The sequence below is a fragment of the Monopterus albus genome, unplaced genomic scaffold (genome assembly GCF_001952655.1).
Source record: "Monopterus albus unplaced genomic scaffold, M_albus_1.0 scaffold26.1, whole genome shotgun sequence".
Lineage (NCBI taxonomy): Eukaryota > Metazoa > Chordata > Actinopteri > Synbranchiformes > Synbranchidae > Monopterus > Monopterus albus.
Window position 1 is genome coordinate 1,851,992 of NW_018127906.1, and position 16,097 is coordinate 1,868,088.

The 16,097-nt window shown below is 40.9% G+C and overlaps 1 protein-coding gene across 1 annotated transcript; it reads left to right on the plus strand.

Annotated features, from left to right (window-relative positions):
• The first annotated feature begins 3,547 nt into the window (after window positions 1-3,547).
• On the plus strand, window positions 3,548-15,462 carry LOC109957364 (serine/threonine-protein phosphatase 2A catalytic subunit beta isoform). The gene is made up of 8 exons (XM_020595194.1): window positions 3,548-3,955; window positions 7,350-7,388; window positions 9,359-9,529; window positions 11,897-12,070; window positions 12,403-12,492; window positions 12,655-12,816; window positions 14,227-14,345; window positions 15,269-15,462. The coding sequence occupies exons 1-8, from the start codon at window positions 3,854-3,856 to the stop codon at window positions 15,339-15,341; spliced, it is 930 nt and encodes a 309-aa protein (XP_020450850.1). The 5' UTR covers window positions 3,548-3,853; the 3' UTR covers window positions 15,342-15,462.
• Window positions 15,463-16,097: the final 635 nt, after the last annotated feature.

The window sequence follows — 16,097 nt, forward strand, 5'->3', positions numbered from 1 at the left end:
GGAGGAAAACATTTTCTTTTAATTTATTACTGCCTGTTTTTATTTTAGTTTTTAGGCCAGGATTACACTTTACTTGAATGTATTATCTGGTTTCCAGTTCATGACAGTTAAATATTTGTGATGAAGATGTTGCATCTTTGCCCCTTATAGTATATGTAGAATGTAAACTAAACACAGAGTAGCTCTGCAGAAGTCAGGCGACAAAGAATTTGTAAGGATTACAACAACAACAACAACAACAACAAAATCTACTTTTGGTGTCTTAAGGCTCATTTAGTGTAATTTGAAGATGTATGCCTTCTAAAGTTTTTTTTCATAAACTAGTTCTCTCAGACGAACTGGGTCAGTCAGTAAATTTTGGTCCTTAAACATTCCAGCTGACACTAGCTTCACAGCAGAAATGTTCATTTATTTTGTGCTTATTAGGCATTTTAAAGCTGTATTAGTTGATTTTGTGATCACTGGGGTTAGAAAGAAAAAAGTTCACAAATTTGCACAGATGTATAAAAAAGGAGTGTTACCATCATTTGATTTAGTTTTTAATAACAAATTGTGTAAAGCAGCTCAGAGTTCTTCCCGGATCCAATTTGCAAACCCACACCCACAAAGGTCTGTATCAGATCCAACCCATTGCCCTCAGTTATCTCTAAATGAAATCCGGACCCCACCCAACCCATGAACATAAGACCCATGACCTGACCCATACCTGTAATTAAATAGACTTTAAGCTACACAGTCGCTTACTTTAACGTGCTTGAGAGCTGTGCTCTTGGAAACTTGTCTGTCGATGGACGCAGCACCTGGGCTCTGCAGCTGTTCCTTTATCGAGGAACTAACTGACTAGCTTGCACCTATCAAATGCTAACACCTTTTGGCACTTTTTACAAGCAGCAAAGCCACTGATAGCGTTCTCACTGTCTGTAACTGCACCTGAACTTCTCCCATACGTTCCACCTGGCCTTTGATGATATATTTATCCACAATTTTGTTTTCACCACTGGCTATTTTTTGCTTTCAGGTTGTCCAATTTGACACACTGATCCCTGTGTGGATGTCTGAGTGAGTCCTATTACCTGGATGTGAGTTGAGGGGTCAAGGGTTGCGCCATAGGCCTTCACGATAAATATGTCGGATACTTAGACTTGATAAAATTATGCTGGATTAGAGGTTTAAAAGAAGCTGCATCTTTATTTGTTTTTTTAATTTTATTTTAATTGTTTATTTCACATACTACCCACCCACATTAGTCTACTTTTAACATTGCTGGTGCTTTAATGTAAACACAGTTTTACTTGTTGCACAGTTTGCAGGACTCTGTTGTAGCTTTAACCTGATACAATTCTGATAGACTTAAGTCAGATCTAGACTAAACAAATCAGCTGTCAATCTTTTCAGAAACACTTTTAAATAATATGTAGTAATAATGCATAAATAATGAAAGGAACTGGAGACAGAAACAAAACCTGAAAAACATCTCATCTTCTACAGAGTCCCAGAAGTGGCAAACCTCTCTGACATTGTCAGTTATTGGTCTGTATTCAGTTAGTTTTCTATTTACCTTCAGTCCTGAATAAAATGAAAATCTGTGTTTATTTACTGCTAATTAATGACTTATGTACTTCACACATTTTCCACCATTTCTTTTTTCCATGAGGGAAAACTGGGAAGTGTTGAGAAAAAAATAAGGTTTATATACATGGTTAAATCTCTCCCTAGGTTCTACTCAACTTATATGTATGCATGTAAAAGGACTGAGGAAAAGAATGAACAAACATAAGCATATAAAGATACTAATGTTGTCACAAAAATTACATTTATAATTACAAAAGAATTAAAATTTATAAATTCAAACTTATGATGTATTTTGATTTAAATACAGGTCCATAATTACATTATTTGATGCCATGATTCGGATTCTAATCTGGTGTTGAGTCTTGCCGAGTTCCCATATCCAGTTAAAAGTAAAGTGATTTTAAATTTAAAACCAGCGTAACCTGCAGTCGGTGTGTCCAGACTTAACTGAGGACTCATTCAACTCAGAATCTGGGTTTTTAAACTGTCTTAATGAGGAGATTTACTTGTCGCTGTCCTCTGATTGGTGGACAGCTGCCTTTCTTAATTGTGATGCTTGACTTATGAATGATAAGTCTTGACTTGAATGATATGGATGATCCTTTTGCTTTTCATCACTTATTAACCCACATGCTGCATTTGCTGGGGAAAGAAGAAAACCTCCAATTATCTTGTGTTTTTAAAATTTTGCTCCTAGACTTTAACAAGTTCCCAGGGACCAAAGCGTCACAAAAAAACAAGTAGTCATCGCTGGATCTAAAGAGTAAATTGTGAAGTTTAAAGCTCTGTTGTGACCACTGCCTTAAGCTTTCCTCACCAAAGGAAAATTATTGAAAGGTTGAGTAAAACACAAAAGAAGATAAACATGTCTGCTTACAGCAGTGTTATCGCAGCGTTGTCTCTATTGAATTGGAACACGTGTCAAATAAGTTTACAAATAATTTCTCTGATTTTGTTCCTGAATCCCTAAATATGATGCATTAACAATGAACTGGGAAACAACAAAAACAGAAAGAGATTTTTATTAAATAAAGGTAAAAATCAAAATTTTATAAGGAGAAACCATATAAAAAGTGCATGTTTCTGAGCTGGTGAGTTATTCAGTATGTTTGAACTGATTAAATTGAGATAAAATTCAAATCATAAATTGAACTTTGACAGGTAGTAACTCTGAAATCCAGTTCTATCTGCTCACTGGCTGAAACGTGCCCTGTACATTTAACTTTTTCTTTCTGCTAACAAACATGCTTTTAATTATTTTAGTTTTTATATTCTAAATCTATCCAGATTTTCTTCAGCTGTACCTATCACTGTACAACCATGGGGCTTCTGTTGTTTGTAAATAAAGTATATATGTATATAGTTGCTGATGGGTGCTTCAGTGTTTTTATCATCTGCTTCTTCAACCTGCCTACAAAATTAACTTTTTAAATTGATCTGAAACGTCTAAAACAAAGTTATCACATATTATTGCTTAACTTTGACTGGTCTGAAAGTTAGAAGTGATCATTAAAAAAAAAAAAAGTTTACAGGAAAAACAGCAGCTTCTAACAGTAAATTTCATCTGTAACCTTCATTATTTTAAATAAATAAATAAATAGTCAAAAAATTGTGGAGAGGGACAACACTGTAGCTAATCTATGCTGTAAAATTTTTAATTACCTTGAATGAATTGTTGGTTCTCCAACCTTTTGGGTTGTGACCTTGTATTCAGGTTGTATATCTCAGCATGCTCAAACAAAGACTTGGAAGTGAAGATCCTTCTATCACTAGTGGAGGAAGCATTCAGATCCTTTATGTTAAAGTATGTAAGCATTATTAGCAAATTTTACTTATAGTATTAAAAGTAAATGGATCAGTTATGTAGAGATTGTGTCCCTGTAGGTGTTTGCAGTTTTCTGTCTGTCCACGCAGTGTCACTGTTGTGCTGAATCTGCGCACTACACAAATTCCCGGATGTTATCGTAACTAGCTCTTTTAGCAAATTGGCTAGCCGCTGCGACGCCGCTGACTTGTGCTGCATCGGGGACTTTCGACTCTTTTGACTCCCCCGGTCAATTTTAACGGATTATAAACGTGGTTAATTTAACATTTGTATTTATCATGATAGATGCTGACTGAACGGATTGTTCATTTTAGGTCGTATCACTGATTTTTCAACCGGTTTGGCGGGACTAGATCGGGTTAACAGTACGACGAGCTAAAGCGGCTATCACTGAGACACAGGCCACTTTGTTTTTCCCAGGTAGCTAACTTAGCTTAGCCAGCTACCACTGCTGTCATGGAAGACAAATCCTTCACTAAAGATTTGGACCAATGGATCGAACAGCTAAACGAGTGTAAGCAGCTAACGGAAAACCAAGTCAGGACACTCTGCGAGAAGGTAAGTGGTTATAAGAACCTCGGTTTTATTCTCATTCATCGGTCTTGCTTTCAGTGTGGCCTAGCTTGCGAAGGTGGGTCCGGCTATTTTCTGGAACCAAGTAACGACCAGGCAGCTATTTTCGACTAGTCATTCTGATGTTGCCTAATGTTCATAGCAGTGTAGCAGCGAAATAATTGCTAAATCAAATATTTTAGTAAGGTGCCATTTCTGAAGCTTCAAAACTGTGCTACCGTGGATATTATATGGTAACCGTGCTTTCATCACAGACGGGCCGAATATCCTGAGCTTTTACACCTGTACCAGCAAATAGACGGAGTCTATTTTACCACCCGTTCATTAACAGGGCTGTGTTTTGCACACAGACCAGAACTCAGCTAATGTTTAATTCAGAAGTTTAACATAATTCATGTTAAAACCAAACTATTTTTAGGTTTGCTTGTTGTGATTGGCACCGCGCCCTGTTTATTGAAGAATCGGTTTATTCCACAAACCTGTCATTACCGTTTCAGGCGTCACTTCAGGTGCGTTGCAACGTTAAACTCTGCGTCATCGGCCTTTTAATGTCACCACAGTACGTTTAATAACAATAGGATTAATTCCTCTTATTGAGAAGCTGCGGCCTGTTTTTGTCCTGTATGTGTAGAGCAGTCATTTTCCTTAGAATTGAATGGAAGTAGAAACGTGTTTATGGTGTGAACAGAGGGAAGTCATTTAACGTATGAACAGTAACAGTAAGCAGGGGAGCTAAGGAAGGAATCATCGGGTGACATTTGGCACCAACCTGTGTTAGTTTATAGACCAAATAACGATTCATTTCATAGAACTCATTGTTGCAGATAATGATGATTTTAATTATTTATTAACCAGTTAATTGTTTTCCTTTTTATCAGTTAATATTTTGGTCTATAAAATGTCAGAAGGAAACTCCCCATCACAATTTCTTAAAACCCTAGTTAACATTCACATTGTTAGTTTAGACTAATCAGACGTCCAACACCCAAATGCATGTAGATTAATATTACAGAACAGTAAACTAGCAGGTATTCACATTTGAGAAGTTGAAACCAGTAAATCTGAGGCATTTTTACCTAGAAGAAACAAAAAACGAATGAATCCTTTATTTTTTAAAAAAAAGTGCAGATTAATGCCTTATTGATCAAGTAGCCAAACAGACTAATTGTTTTAGGTCTGTCTGTAGTGGTAATAATGGTAAATGCCTATCCCGAGGCAACAGTGTCCAACATCATGACTTTTAATCTACTGTGTTAAAAAATAAACCATTTTCTGCTCCTTCAGATTGCAAGATGAAATCAGTTTTCTTAGCATTGAACATCTGCAGCTCTCATAAGGCTCTGATTGTATCTGTGTTGTAAGAGTCACTGCAGTGTTGTTGAATACTAATGCAATAGTAACAGTAGAAATACCACTGATAGAAACTGAAACAATCATTCAGTTAGTTGATCAGCAGAAAAAAAGAGCAGACCTTTCTCAAATGTGAATTTTCTCTGTGACAATTTTCAGAAACACTAACTTGAAGACATCACTGTCGACATTCAGTTCAGTTTTATTTGTATAGCATGAACCCCCTGTTGAGCAGCACTTGGTGACAGCGGGGAGGGAAAACTCCCTTTAATGGAAGAAGCCTCCAACAGACATTGTGATGAACATTTCCCAGTATTTACAGACCAAGCAATGTTTTTATGGTAACGATGTTTGGCTGCAGTCTTGCTCAGTATATGAAAATTTGAGTACACATGAATCGTGCTCGTGACCCTCTCCAAGCGGATTAGGGCACAGTGCCCAAGTCTGGTACGCTGGTGTTCACACTAATCAAAATGAACCGGACTTTGGGGTCAAGTGTACTTGGGTCCGGGGCTGGGTCCCAATTGTGAAAGCACTCTATGAGACGGGGCCTTTTTATCCAGAAGTCCAAAGTCAGATCTCATTTTCTGTTGTGTTAAAAATACCTGTTGTGTGAGTGTGAAATGACCTTTCCTGTGTTGAAACAACAGGAAATTAAAATGCTAAACAGCCAAGACAACAGGATGTGCATTTTTGTTGTTCTTTTGGGGTGAAACCATGACCGACTTTTCCCTACTGTAGAAAGGCTTAGGCGCAGAACCTTAGTGTTTCTGCTGAGCCGGATGAATGTGAAACGGAATGAATATTAAAAATAACAGTGAGTTATATGCACAGAAAAATAACGAGGAGGTGACTTGATATTGAAATGAAACCTAAGCTGGGGACAGGAATGACCTGTCCCTCAACAATCAGTCTTTGGATGAACATTTGTGTGCCTGGCAGGAGTGCTGAGCTAATCAAACAGCTGATTGGATATATTTCTGTGCCGTCAGCTCAGGACGGTGCTTATAGCCATCGATAAGGTCAGCCTCCCCAAAGAACACATGAAGTAGGCTAGAATGCTGGGAAGTCATTCTTGTGAATGGTAGCAGTAAAGACAGTAGCGTGTAGCCTGTTTCACAGGTAACTATTGTACACATTCTGAATCAGCAGGGAAGCTTGTTAGTTGATATTACAATAATAATATAAGTTAAACAAAAAAAAGGCACCACATCAATAATTGTTGAGCACAAAAAGTTGGCTTCATTTATTCAATATGGACTGTTTCTTTGCTCAGATAGTTCCAGATTAAATCTTCATTTTGTCAGGATTGGGCTATTTTATTTAGATAGACTTCAGATTGTTGTTTTGTTTCAGGGGAAAAAGGTTTTTAGAACAACGCGTTTACATTTCTCAAAGTTAATGTATCAGATATGTTGTTTTGGTACCAGGGCAGTAACTGAGTATTGGCATCATCAGAACTAGTATTAAAAATATCCAACAGCACCGGCCTTGGTTGTTTCAAATGCTCAGTTTGTGTCTGTGGTGCTGACACAGGTCGTCGGTTGTAAATGTTTTGTATGTAGTCTTTGACAGGATGTCAGTTCTTGTTAACAGAAATTAACAGGTTGTAATATTAGGAAACATTATTTACAAAAGCAAAATCTGTGCTCACAAGTTGCTGTAGAGAACATCTCTGTCTTTAGAAATGTTTCACCTCAGTAAAGCAGATGTAGTTATTTTTGCCTTGCTTTGCTGTGACCAGCTCATTTCTAACGCTGCAGTGTCCTGTGAGATCAAGCAGGCTCGATGTCTCAAAATAACCCATCGGTCTGTCATGGAGGCTAAACATGGAACCACAAGACATGAGTTACAGTTAGTGTGTCTGTCTAAGAGCTTTATTTAACATTCTCTCTGTTCACATGCAGAGAGATGGTGTAGGTTCTGAGGAGTGCATTACTGATCGGTGTAGGTTCTGAGGAGTGCATTACTGACTGTTTCTTTTAAAAAGTTACTAATTAACTGAAGTGTGTGTCTATTTCCCCTCCAGGCCAAGGAGATTCTGACTAAGGAGTCCAACGTTCAGGAGGTGAGTCTGTCCTCAGCATCGACACAGAAGAATCGAACCTCACTGGTTGATTTTCCAGTGCGGCACAGTTGTCAGGTCCAGGGCGACTTGGTGGCCTCAGGGTGAACACGGGAACCTGAAATGCCAACAGATGTGGTGCTTTCACTCGGGCAGCTGGTTGATAAGTAGATTATTTGGCATAATTACTGAAAGGTAGATTTGATGATTAATCTGTTATTTGCATGATATTATCAACAGATAATTTGATAGTTAAACCTGTTAGTTCCACCTCTACAGTCTTTAGAAAGATAAACAGGTAAAAGACTTTATTGATCCCAACAGGGAAATTGGTTTGTGTCTCTGCTGATAAGCCACAGAAACAAAATGACAGAAAAACCCAGTTGGAGATGTGAGTTATAATCTCCAGAGGTGAGATCAAGAGAAAACTAGGAGTTTTACTTTCTAGGCTTGAAACTGATAAAACCAAAACTCAATAACAGAACAAGCAGTGACACGGTGGCGCAGGCTGTTCACACTTAGATGGAGAAATGTTCAGCTGCTGGCTGGCGTCCAAGCAGCATCAGGGAGTAACTAAAGTGATTGTTTGTTCAGGAAGTTGCACGACTCTCTGTTACAGCACAAATGAACGCTTGCAGGAGAAAGTTGGTCCTAAACGAGATTTCTATGTGATGAAACGGTTTCTAATGGTTGCCTGTACTTTAGAAGAGAGTGAAAGATGTGTGGGTGCAGGTTTTCAGTGCTGCTCCCTCGACGAGTTTGGAGCAGCCTGTGCCTGAGGCTCCACAGTTTGAACAGTATCACACCTTGTTCCCACTGTGTCTCCGCTGCAGGCTCTCACACTTTGTGTTCAAATGCCACGGAGTCTCTGTACAAGCGCTTTCCTTCCAAAATCCCTCAGCCAACAGGAAAAACTCATTTATCCTTTTAATACACAGTAGTCACTGATGTCAAGCCTCAGTATTTTTTCAGTACAATCATTGTTTATTTACCATAAGAGGCAGCTTGAGGTGTTGATGTTCCCACAGTGAACTGATAAGATGGTTTTGGTTTACAGCATCGTGCTTCTCAGCTAATAAGCTGAGAAGCACTGTCAGTTTTGGTAAAGAACTTCATGTCTAATGAGGAAACGGAAACTGATTTGAGCAAATTGCACAACTTCTCTCAAACACTGGTTAATCTTACTGGGATCATTATTCAATGTATCTCTGGTGTTGCTCCACTGCTGGCCGACGAGGAAGTGGACGCTGTCAACAGCTTTTACAAATGAACCAAAAATGTGTCAGTGCTGAGGTTTAGATGTTTTACTTTCTGTTTGCAGATACATATTGTTTGTTAGCAAACTTTAATCCAGGACATTACAGGTTTTTGCAGATGTCGTGGGTCCCATCAAATACTGATTTGTTTGTGGATATTAACAGTGAATATAATTTTAAGTTTATTTTAAAGTGGAACATCATTGGTAATTTTAATAAGAGTTGAAATCAGTGGTTGCTGACTGTTAAAAATAACCATAAATAGAAACATGGCAAAAAGCTGTGTGTGTGTGCGCGCGCGCGCGCGAAGTTATTACCCGACCATGACAGTAGTAGTAAAGTCCATTTACTTTACTTTACTTAACTTTTTCCAGAGCTTTCATGGTCTTTTAAAGAAGATGGTGAGATGCAACGTGAAGTGCGTCCACTAGGAAGGAAAACAGAAATACACCTGTGTGAAATGCAGCCTATAAAATGTTCATAGATTTTGTATATGTGCACTAAAATACAGTGTCTGAGAGGTTATCAGCTGTTAATGCTGACCTGTTGCTGTTGGGCTTCAATCAGTATTTGTTGACTATAAGTTGACGATGATCTGGAGAAATCTGAGTTTAGACCATTTTATCTCAGATGTAAAAAAAAGACCCCCATGTTATTAAAGTGTTGGCTGGTCCCCTTGGCCAAGCTGACCCTGTCACCTTGTTCCTGTCCCCTCAGGTGCGATGCCCGGTGACGGTGTGTGGCGATGTCCACGGTCAGTTCCATGACCTGATGGAGCTGTTTAAGATCGGTGGCAAGTCTCCTGACACCAACTACCTGTTCATGGGAGACTACGTCGACAGAGGCTACTACTCCGTGGAGACGGTCACGCTGCTTGTCACGTTAAAGGTAAACCTGTCACCATCGTTTGTTACTGTGTGCGACATGGAAGCCATCAGGCCGTGCTGCCAGGCCGTCTGCAGGTTTTAAACTGTTCACAGTGCCAAGCGGCCAAAGAGAGGCTCATTAAGTCTTAAACTTTATTTACTGAGTGTTTCAGTATTTCTGCCTTTATATGGAGTCGCCACCATCAGACTTGCAGGAAACACTCAAGATCTTAGCAAGAACCTCATGAACTCGTATTAACACACTGGTTCTCTCCTGCGTACCTGGGCCCAGGTCACACTGGTTTGTTACCGGCATGTAAAGAATTGTGTGTAATCCAGTACTGTTGGGCAGCTGTGTCATAATGTGCACTTGGACACAAGCACTAGAGAACCTCAGTCTTTGGTTATTATAGAGTTATTGCTGGCGGGTTTCCCATATACCCACAGGGTTCTCAGCAGCAGGAAGGAAAGCTTCACACCTGAACCTAATCCTGTGTATGAAACTTGCCACCAGGCCAGACTCCTCCTCCTCCTGTAGCCCTGCTCTTCAGTACAAGGATTAGTGTAAAAATCTGAAGCTGTACCCACAGCGCTGTTATCTGCCTTCCCCTCATACATTCCTGTCAGCTCACACGTCTCACCATCATGTTTGTACAGATATGTTCATAACGCAACATGACTTCACAGTAAAACTGTCAACACTGAATACACTGACTACATTATGTCCAAATCACAGGAGTGTGTGTTCAGTGTGACAGACGGTTCAGTCACACCACAAGCTGACTCTCTGAAGTCGATGAGGAACTTTCTTGTTAAAAATGCAAGTAGTTACCTGACTGTGTACCTGGACTAATTAAAAGATGATCAGCTGTGTTGGTTACGTGTGAGGTGTGCCTGACACACCTCCTGCGCAGACCAGCTGTGGTTCACATTCAGGAAAAGGCGACGGGCCTATTCGACCCGTTGGAACATGTTCAGCCCAGAGACGCAGTCGTCCGTCGACCCTGCTCCTGAACTAGCAGCTGTTTACTGACTGAGCTCCATGTTGTTTCATCAGCCATAGTTTCTGACTGAAACGCATGTAATTTCTTAGAGGAAACACTTACTCCTGGGTGTGTTACTCCTGGGCCGGTTATCAGTCCTGTTATGCTGTGATAGCTTGGTTTTTGTTTCTGATGGCTCGTGTCTGATAATCCAGAGCAGTCTTCGCTTCTGTCATTGTGGTCAGTCGGACACACCTGACTGGATGACCATGCCTCTCACAGGGATGTTACTGGTCTTTGCAGCTGGTTTTCAGACAGAAAAAAACATGGTAGTGGTTTTGTCAAATTCCTCCTGAAGCATCTTGCAAAGTCACGTTCAGTTGACAAGAGACATCCAAGCATCCAGCACTGAGTTGTGCTTTAATCTCTACCTATAACAAAGTGTTGTATAAGGGCCCCTGAGCTGGTCTGGTCAGTGTCTGATCAGTAGAGGCTGTGGCCACTGACATTTTGTTAGTTGAGACAAAACTGATGAGCTGGAGGCTGAATCTCTTTTCCACTTAAAAAAAATAAAATAAATCTGCCACTTCTCTGAACCTGACTTTGCTCAAACCAAAGTGAACAGACGTGGTAGATCCTCCGCAGCTTCATAAAGTTGACTTCTAGTTTGACAGAAGCGTCCGTCCCTCTGAATACATGCTCCTGTGACTGGGACACGAGGTAGTCACTGCGTTGATAGTTGTACTGTGATGTTTTACTGTGACATAAATGTGTTTGCACAAATGTGATGTTGTGGCATTTGAGCTCACATCGGCTGACAGAGAGGAATGAGGTAGGAGAGGGGTGGTCTCCCTCTCTCTCTCTCTCTCTCTCTCACACACACACACACACACACACACACACACACACACACTGGGTAGATCTGGACACGGATGAGTGGGGAGGGTTTTATAACTGTGCCTAACCGAGTCTCAGTGTGGTGATTTCATAAGAGCCAAAGGTGAGAAAGATGTTACGTTTTGTCTGAATTCAAACTGGTTAGTTAATGGACAGTTTATCATCAGTTATTGTGATAATCAAGTAATTGTCAGTTTTGATTAAAACAATTTAATGGTTTCCGCTTCCACGACTGACAGAAAATTAAATAGTTTGAGAATCTAAACCATTTTTAGCAACATTGCCAGATTTTCAGATGTTTTCTTTTGTCCAGCCAAAAGCCAAAGATAATTAGGTCACTGTCACAAATGAAACTCAAGACGATTTGGCATTTTTCATTGAAAGTGGCTCAAATGATAAATTGATTATCCAAACAGTTGATCAGACTTAAATGTAAATACTTTGTTGGTCCCGAGGGAAAGTCACTGATCCACAGCCCTCTAAGTTAATTTTTTGTGTTACTCTTTTAGGTTCGTTTCCAGGAGAGAATCACCATCCTGCGAGGGAACCACGAATCGCGGCAGATCACACAGGTCTATGGCTTCTACGACGAGTGCCTGAGGAAGTACGGCAACGCCAACGTCTGGAAGTACTTCACAGACCTGTTCGACTACCTGCCGCTCACCGCGCTGGTCGATGGACAGGTAGGAGTGCCGGCCAGGGAAACGGCATCCTCATTCTGTCCTGTGGTGTACATCTCTGATATAAGATGTCACTGCTGAACAGGCTGAGGTTAACTTCCAGGTCCCTTTATCATAGTGCTCCACAACGAGCACGCTGGTTTGGTTACTGTTCCTTTGTCTATAGATTATTGATGAGCTACAAATTTTCCCCCTGGTGTCCTGCCCCCCAACCTCCAGTTTGATAGCCACTGGTTTAAATATGTGTTGACATAGAAGGTAGAGTTAAAATCTTTCAAGCTGCAGATGCATCTCATGTTCATGATACCTTTTATATGCTCTTATTTTTGTGTCAGATCTTCTGTCTCCATGGAGGTTTGTCTCCCTCCATAGACACTCTGGATCACATACGAGCCCTGGACCGCCTGCAAGAAGTCCCACATGAGGTACACACACACACACACACACACACACACACACACACACACACACACACAGCTAAATGCTGAAACCCAGGATGTCATTCCAGGAATGTTTCGTAGAGGTGATAAAACAAATGAATGTCATGCGCTGTGCTGTAGTAGTGACTCTCTCGTGCACACTGTCAGGGCCCGATGTGTGACCTGCTGTGGTCAGACCCCGATGATCGTGGTGGGTGGGGGATCTCCCCTCGAGGTGCTGGCTACACCTTTGGACAGGACATCTCTGAAACCTTCAACCACGCCAACGGCCTCACCCTAGTGTCCCGCGCCCATCAGCTGGTCATGGAGGTAAAGCAAACGTGCACAGACTGCACAGACTCGCAGCATGTGCTGCTAAACAAGTCAGACACTAAATGTGCTGCTGTGGACAGATGTTTTGTACACCTGAAACATGCACATTAAAGGCTGGACACAGCAACACGCACAATGTGTGAATCTTGTTCACTTTATGGTGCTTTTTCCTTTCACCTGTCACCCATCTGTATGTAATGCGCATGACTTTGCAAACGTTTTTTGCTCTGCTGTAGTGCTGACATCAGCAGCAGCTCAGTGATTTATAATTCCCACAGTTATTAATTAAAACATTTAGATATCCTAAAATGTTTTCTGGAGTGATGGCGAGTACAGATGGAGAAGCACAAACAAATGCACACGTAAGGTTTGAAGCCTTAGTTCTTTGGAGTTTATTTTAGTCAAGTTGGCTCACACACACAAGTGGATGGAAGGATCCTAGAAATCTCACTGTTTCCATGGTAACAAAATATAATGAGCAGTTATAGGGTGCAGTGATGCTCGGCCCTGCTCCTGCTGCCGTTTCCCACCCACTGTGGTTCAGCGGGAGTCTCTGTACTTGACAGGCTGTTCACACGAGGTCCAGACAGCAGCTGCAACAAACTGAGCATTGAAACAGTTTGTGTTTGTAAATGAGGAAAAGGTGGAATTGTTGTAATCCAGTGCGGATTGAGATGAAATAAATCTTTATACATGACACAGCTAGTTGTGTCAGGAAAGTTTCAGTTGCGTTTTATTGAGATTGACTGACTGTTAGTTGAAGTGTTTCTGTAGCAGTATTGTCCCATAGGTATACATACACACACACACACACACACACACACACTACTGCAGAGAGATCCTTGATAATCTGGAGGTGATAGAGGAGTAAAGCATTGTATGATTTGTCCTGCCAGTAACACTAGCCAGTAAAACACTGTCCAGATCACATTCAATAAGATGGTGAGCCTAGAGCCTTCTGTTGATTTTTATCTTGATCATTAATTTAATATTTTGGCCAGTAACATGGTAGACATATCAACAAATGCCCAAAACACAGGCTGAAAAAACACACAAATGCAACACAATATTTGAAATAAAAACAAAGTGGGAAATCCTCTGTCAGAAGCCCCAACCACCAAATTTGTTACTGAATAAACAATCTTTTTATCAGTCTTTGTAAGGAGCATGATATGATTGTCAGTTTATTAAATGTATTCATTAACTGGTAGTTTCACCCACTTCAGACCAGTCTCACAGGGGTGTTATGAGTGCACACATCTCAGTATTTTCATAGACAGTTGTTCCCACACGTCCTTTTCACTGAAGAAGACCTCCTCTGTGTTCTGGTGGTCTGAGAGTGAAACCTGTCATGTGTCTATGGTCAGGAAGCACTTGTGACTGAAACTCTGTGTGTTGTGTGTTCAGGGCTACAACTGGGGCCATGACAAGAATGTGGTGACCATCTTTAGTGCTCCAAACTACTGCTACCGCTGTGGAAACCAGGCAGCCATCATGGAACTGGACGACACTCTGAAGTACTCTTTGTAAGTATCAGCACATTGGAGAAGGTAGGTAGGGTAGGTAGGTACTTTATTGAGCCCTTGATGTTTGTCTACATTTAGGTGGGCCTGGGTGATACACTCGGTTTATGTCATTAGAATTGTAGTTATTTCACGGTGTGTGAGATGTATTCTTGCTGCCATGCCGGGGAGTTACTGCTACTAGTAGTTAGTGCTACTTTAAATACCAAATATTTCAGTGAAGCCTCTCCATAGATCTGTGTGAAAACCTCTACTTTTTAAAATAGGCTTAACAAAGTGTAAAAGCATCTAAAGCTTCAGTCACGTCCCAGCTGCAGTTTCCTTCCCAGTGTCTCAGACCTGGTGTGTCCACAGCAGTGTGAACAGACCAAACCAGATGTCCTCAGACCAGATCTGGGCCACCTTCATATGTGCCCCTAGATCCGATTCCTCTCCAACCTCTGACTGTGCAGCGCTGTCGGAACAGTCAGATCAGAATCCATGGTCGTTTTAACGTCTCCTCCTCTGCACATACGGACTGTCGTCATCTTTCGGCGTCGGCCCCTTACAGACCGGTAACAATAAACATGGAGTAGAGCGACGACAGTGACGGGGTCAGTGGAGAGACCGGGACATTTCACATACGCTGGACGTTTATGGAGAAGCTTCTGATCAGGCAAAACTGGGAGGAACATATTCATAACCCAGCAGTTTGGGAGGAAACTGGGCCATTTGACTGTTGCACACACAACCTGGTTGTCCCTCACAGACTGGTAACAGTAAATGTGGAGGAGAGCAACAGCTACAGTCCTTTCTACTGTGTGAACTGAACCCTGCTGCTAAATGGCAGCAAGAGTCTCACAGACCAGATGATGCATCTTCATGTTCATTTCTGTGGTCATTAATAAATTGACGTCATTACTAACTAACCTTTTCTGCCTCTTCAGCCTTCAGTTTGATCCAGCCCCACGCCGTGGTGAGCCTCACGTGACCAGACGCACTCCTGACTACTTCCTGTGAATGTCCAAAGTCACCCCTGTCATTCACCCACGAAGCTCCACCCCCTGCACCTTCTTCCCACCCTTTCATTTTGGATGGAACAAAGATATTGATAATAGTGATGATACTGCTCCAGGGAGAATAGAAACAAACGATTGGCTGATGAATCAAGATTTTTACAAAAAGAGAGCGGCCCCCTCTGCAGTTGTTTTCAGTATGCTGTCATTAATGCTGTGCAACAACTATGATGATCTGTTTTCCTTTTTTTGTTTATTAGATGTTTGAAAATGAGAAAACTACCAACGTGGACCAAATGTGCCATATTCAAATACAACGTGCAAGAACTTTCTTTCTGCTGTTTTTGTTTTTCTTTCTCTTTTTTTTTTTTTTTCCTCTTTCTATTAAGGACCGGCACTATAACCTGACCTACCTGACGTCAACACAAACACACATCACATGACATACAGTATGTGCTTTTTTTTTTGTTGCAAGATCATTTTAAAAACTGAGGGGAAATAAGGGAAAAACTTTGCTTCAACTAGTACAGCTGTCAGTTTTAGCTGTCCAGCCTGCAGTCGGTGGTCATCTCAGCAAGTATATTACTGTAATTTGAATAAAGACAACAGACGTATGAAATAAAATGTCCTATTGACAAACTATTGTGCTGCTTCGGTGTCATTCATTAGTTTGATTTTTGTGTTTTTTACAAATGTTACATTGTATTTATTGAAACAAGTAGAAAGTTAAAGCTTCAGCCTATTTAAATGGACAGAAGTA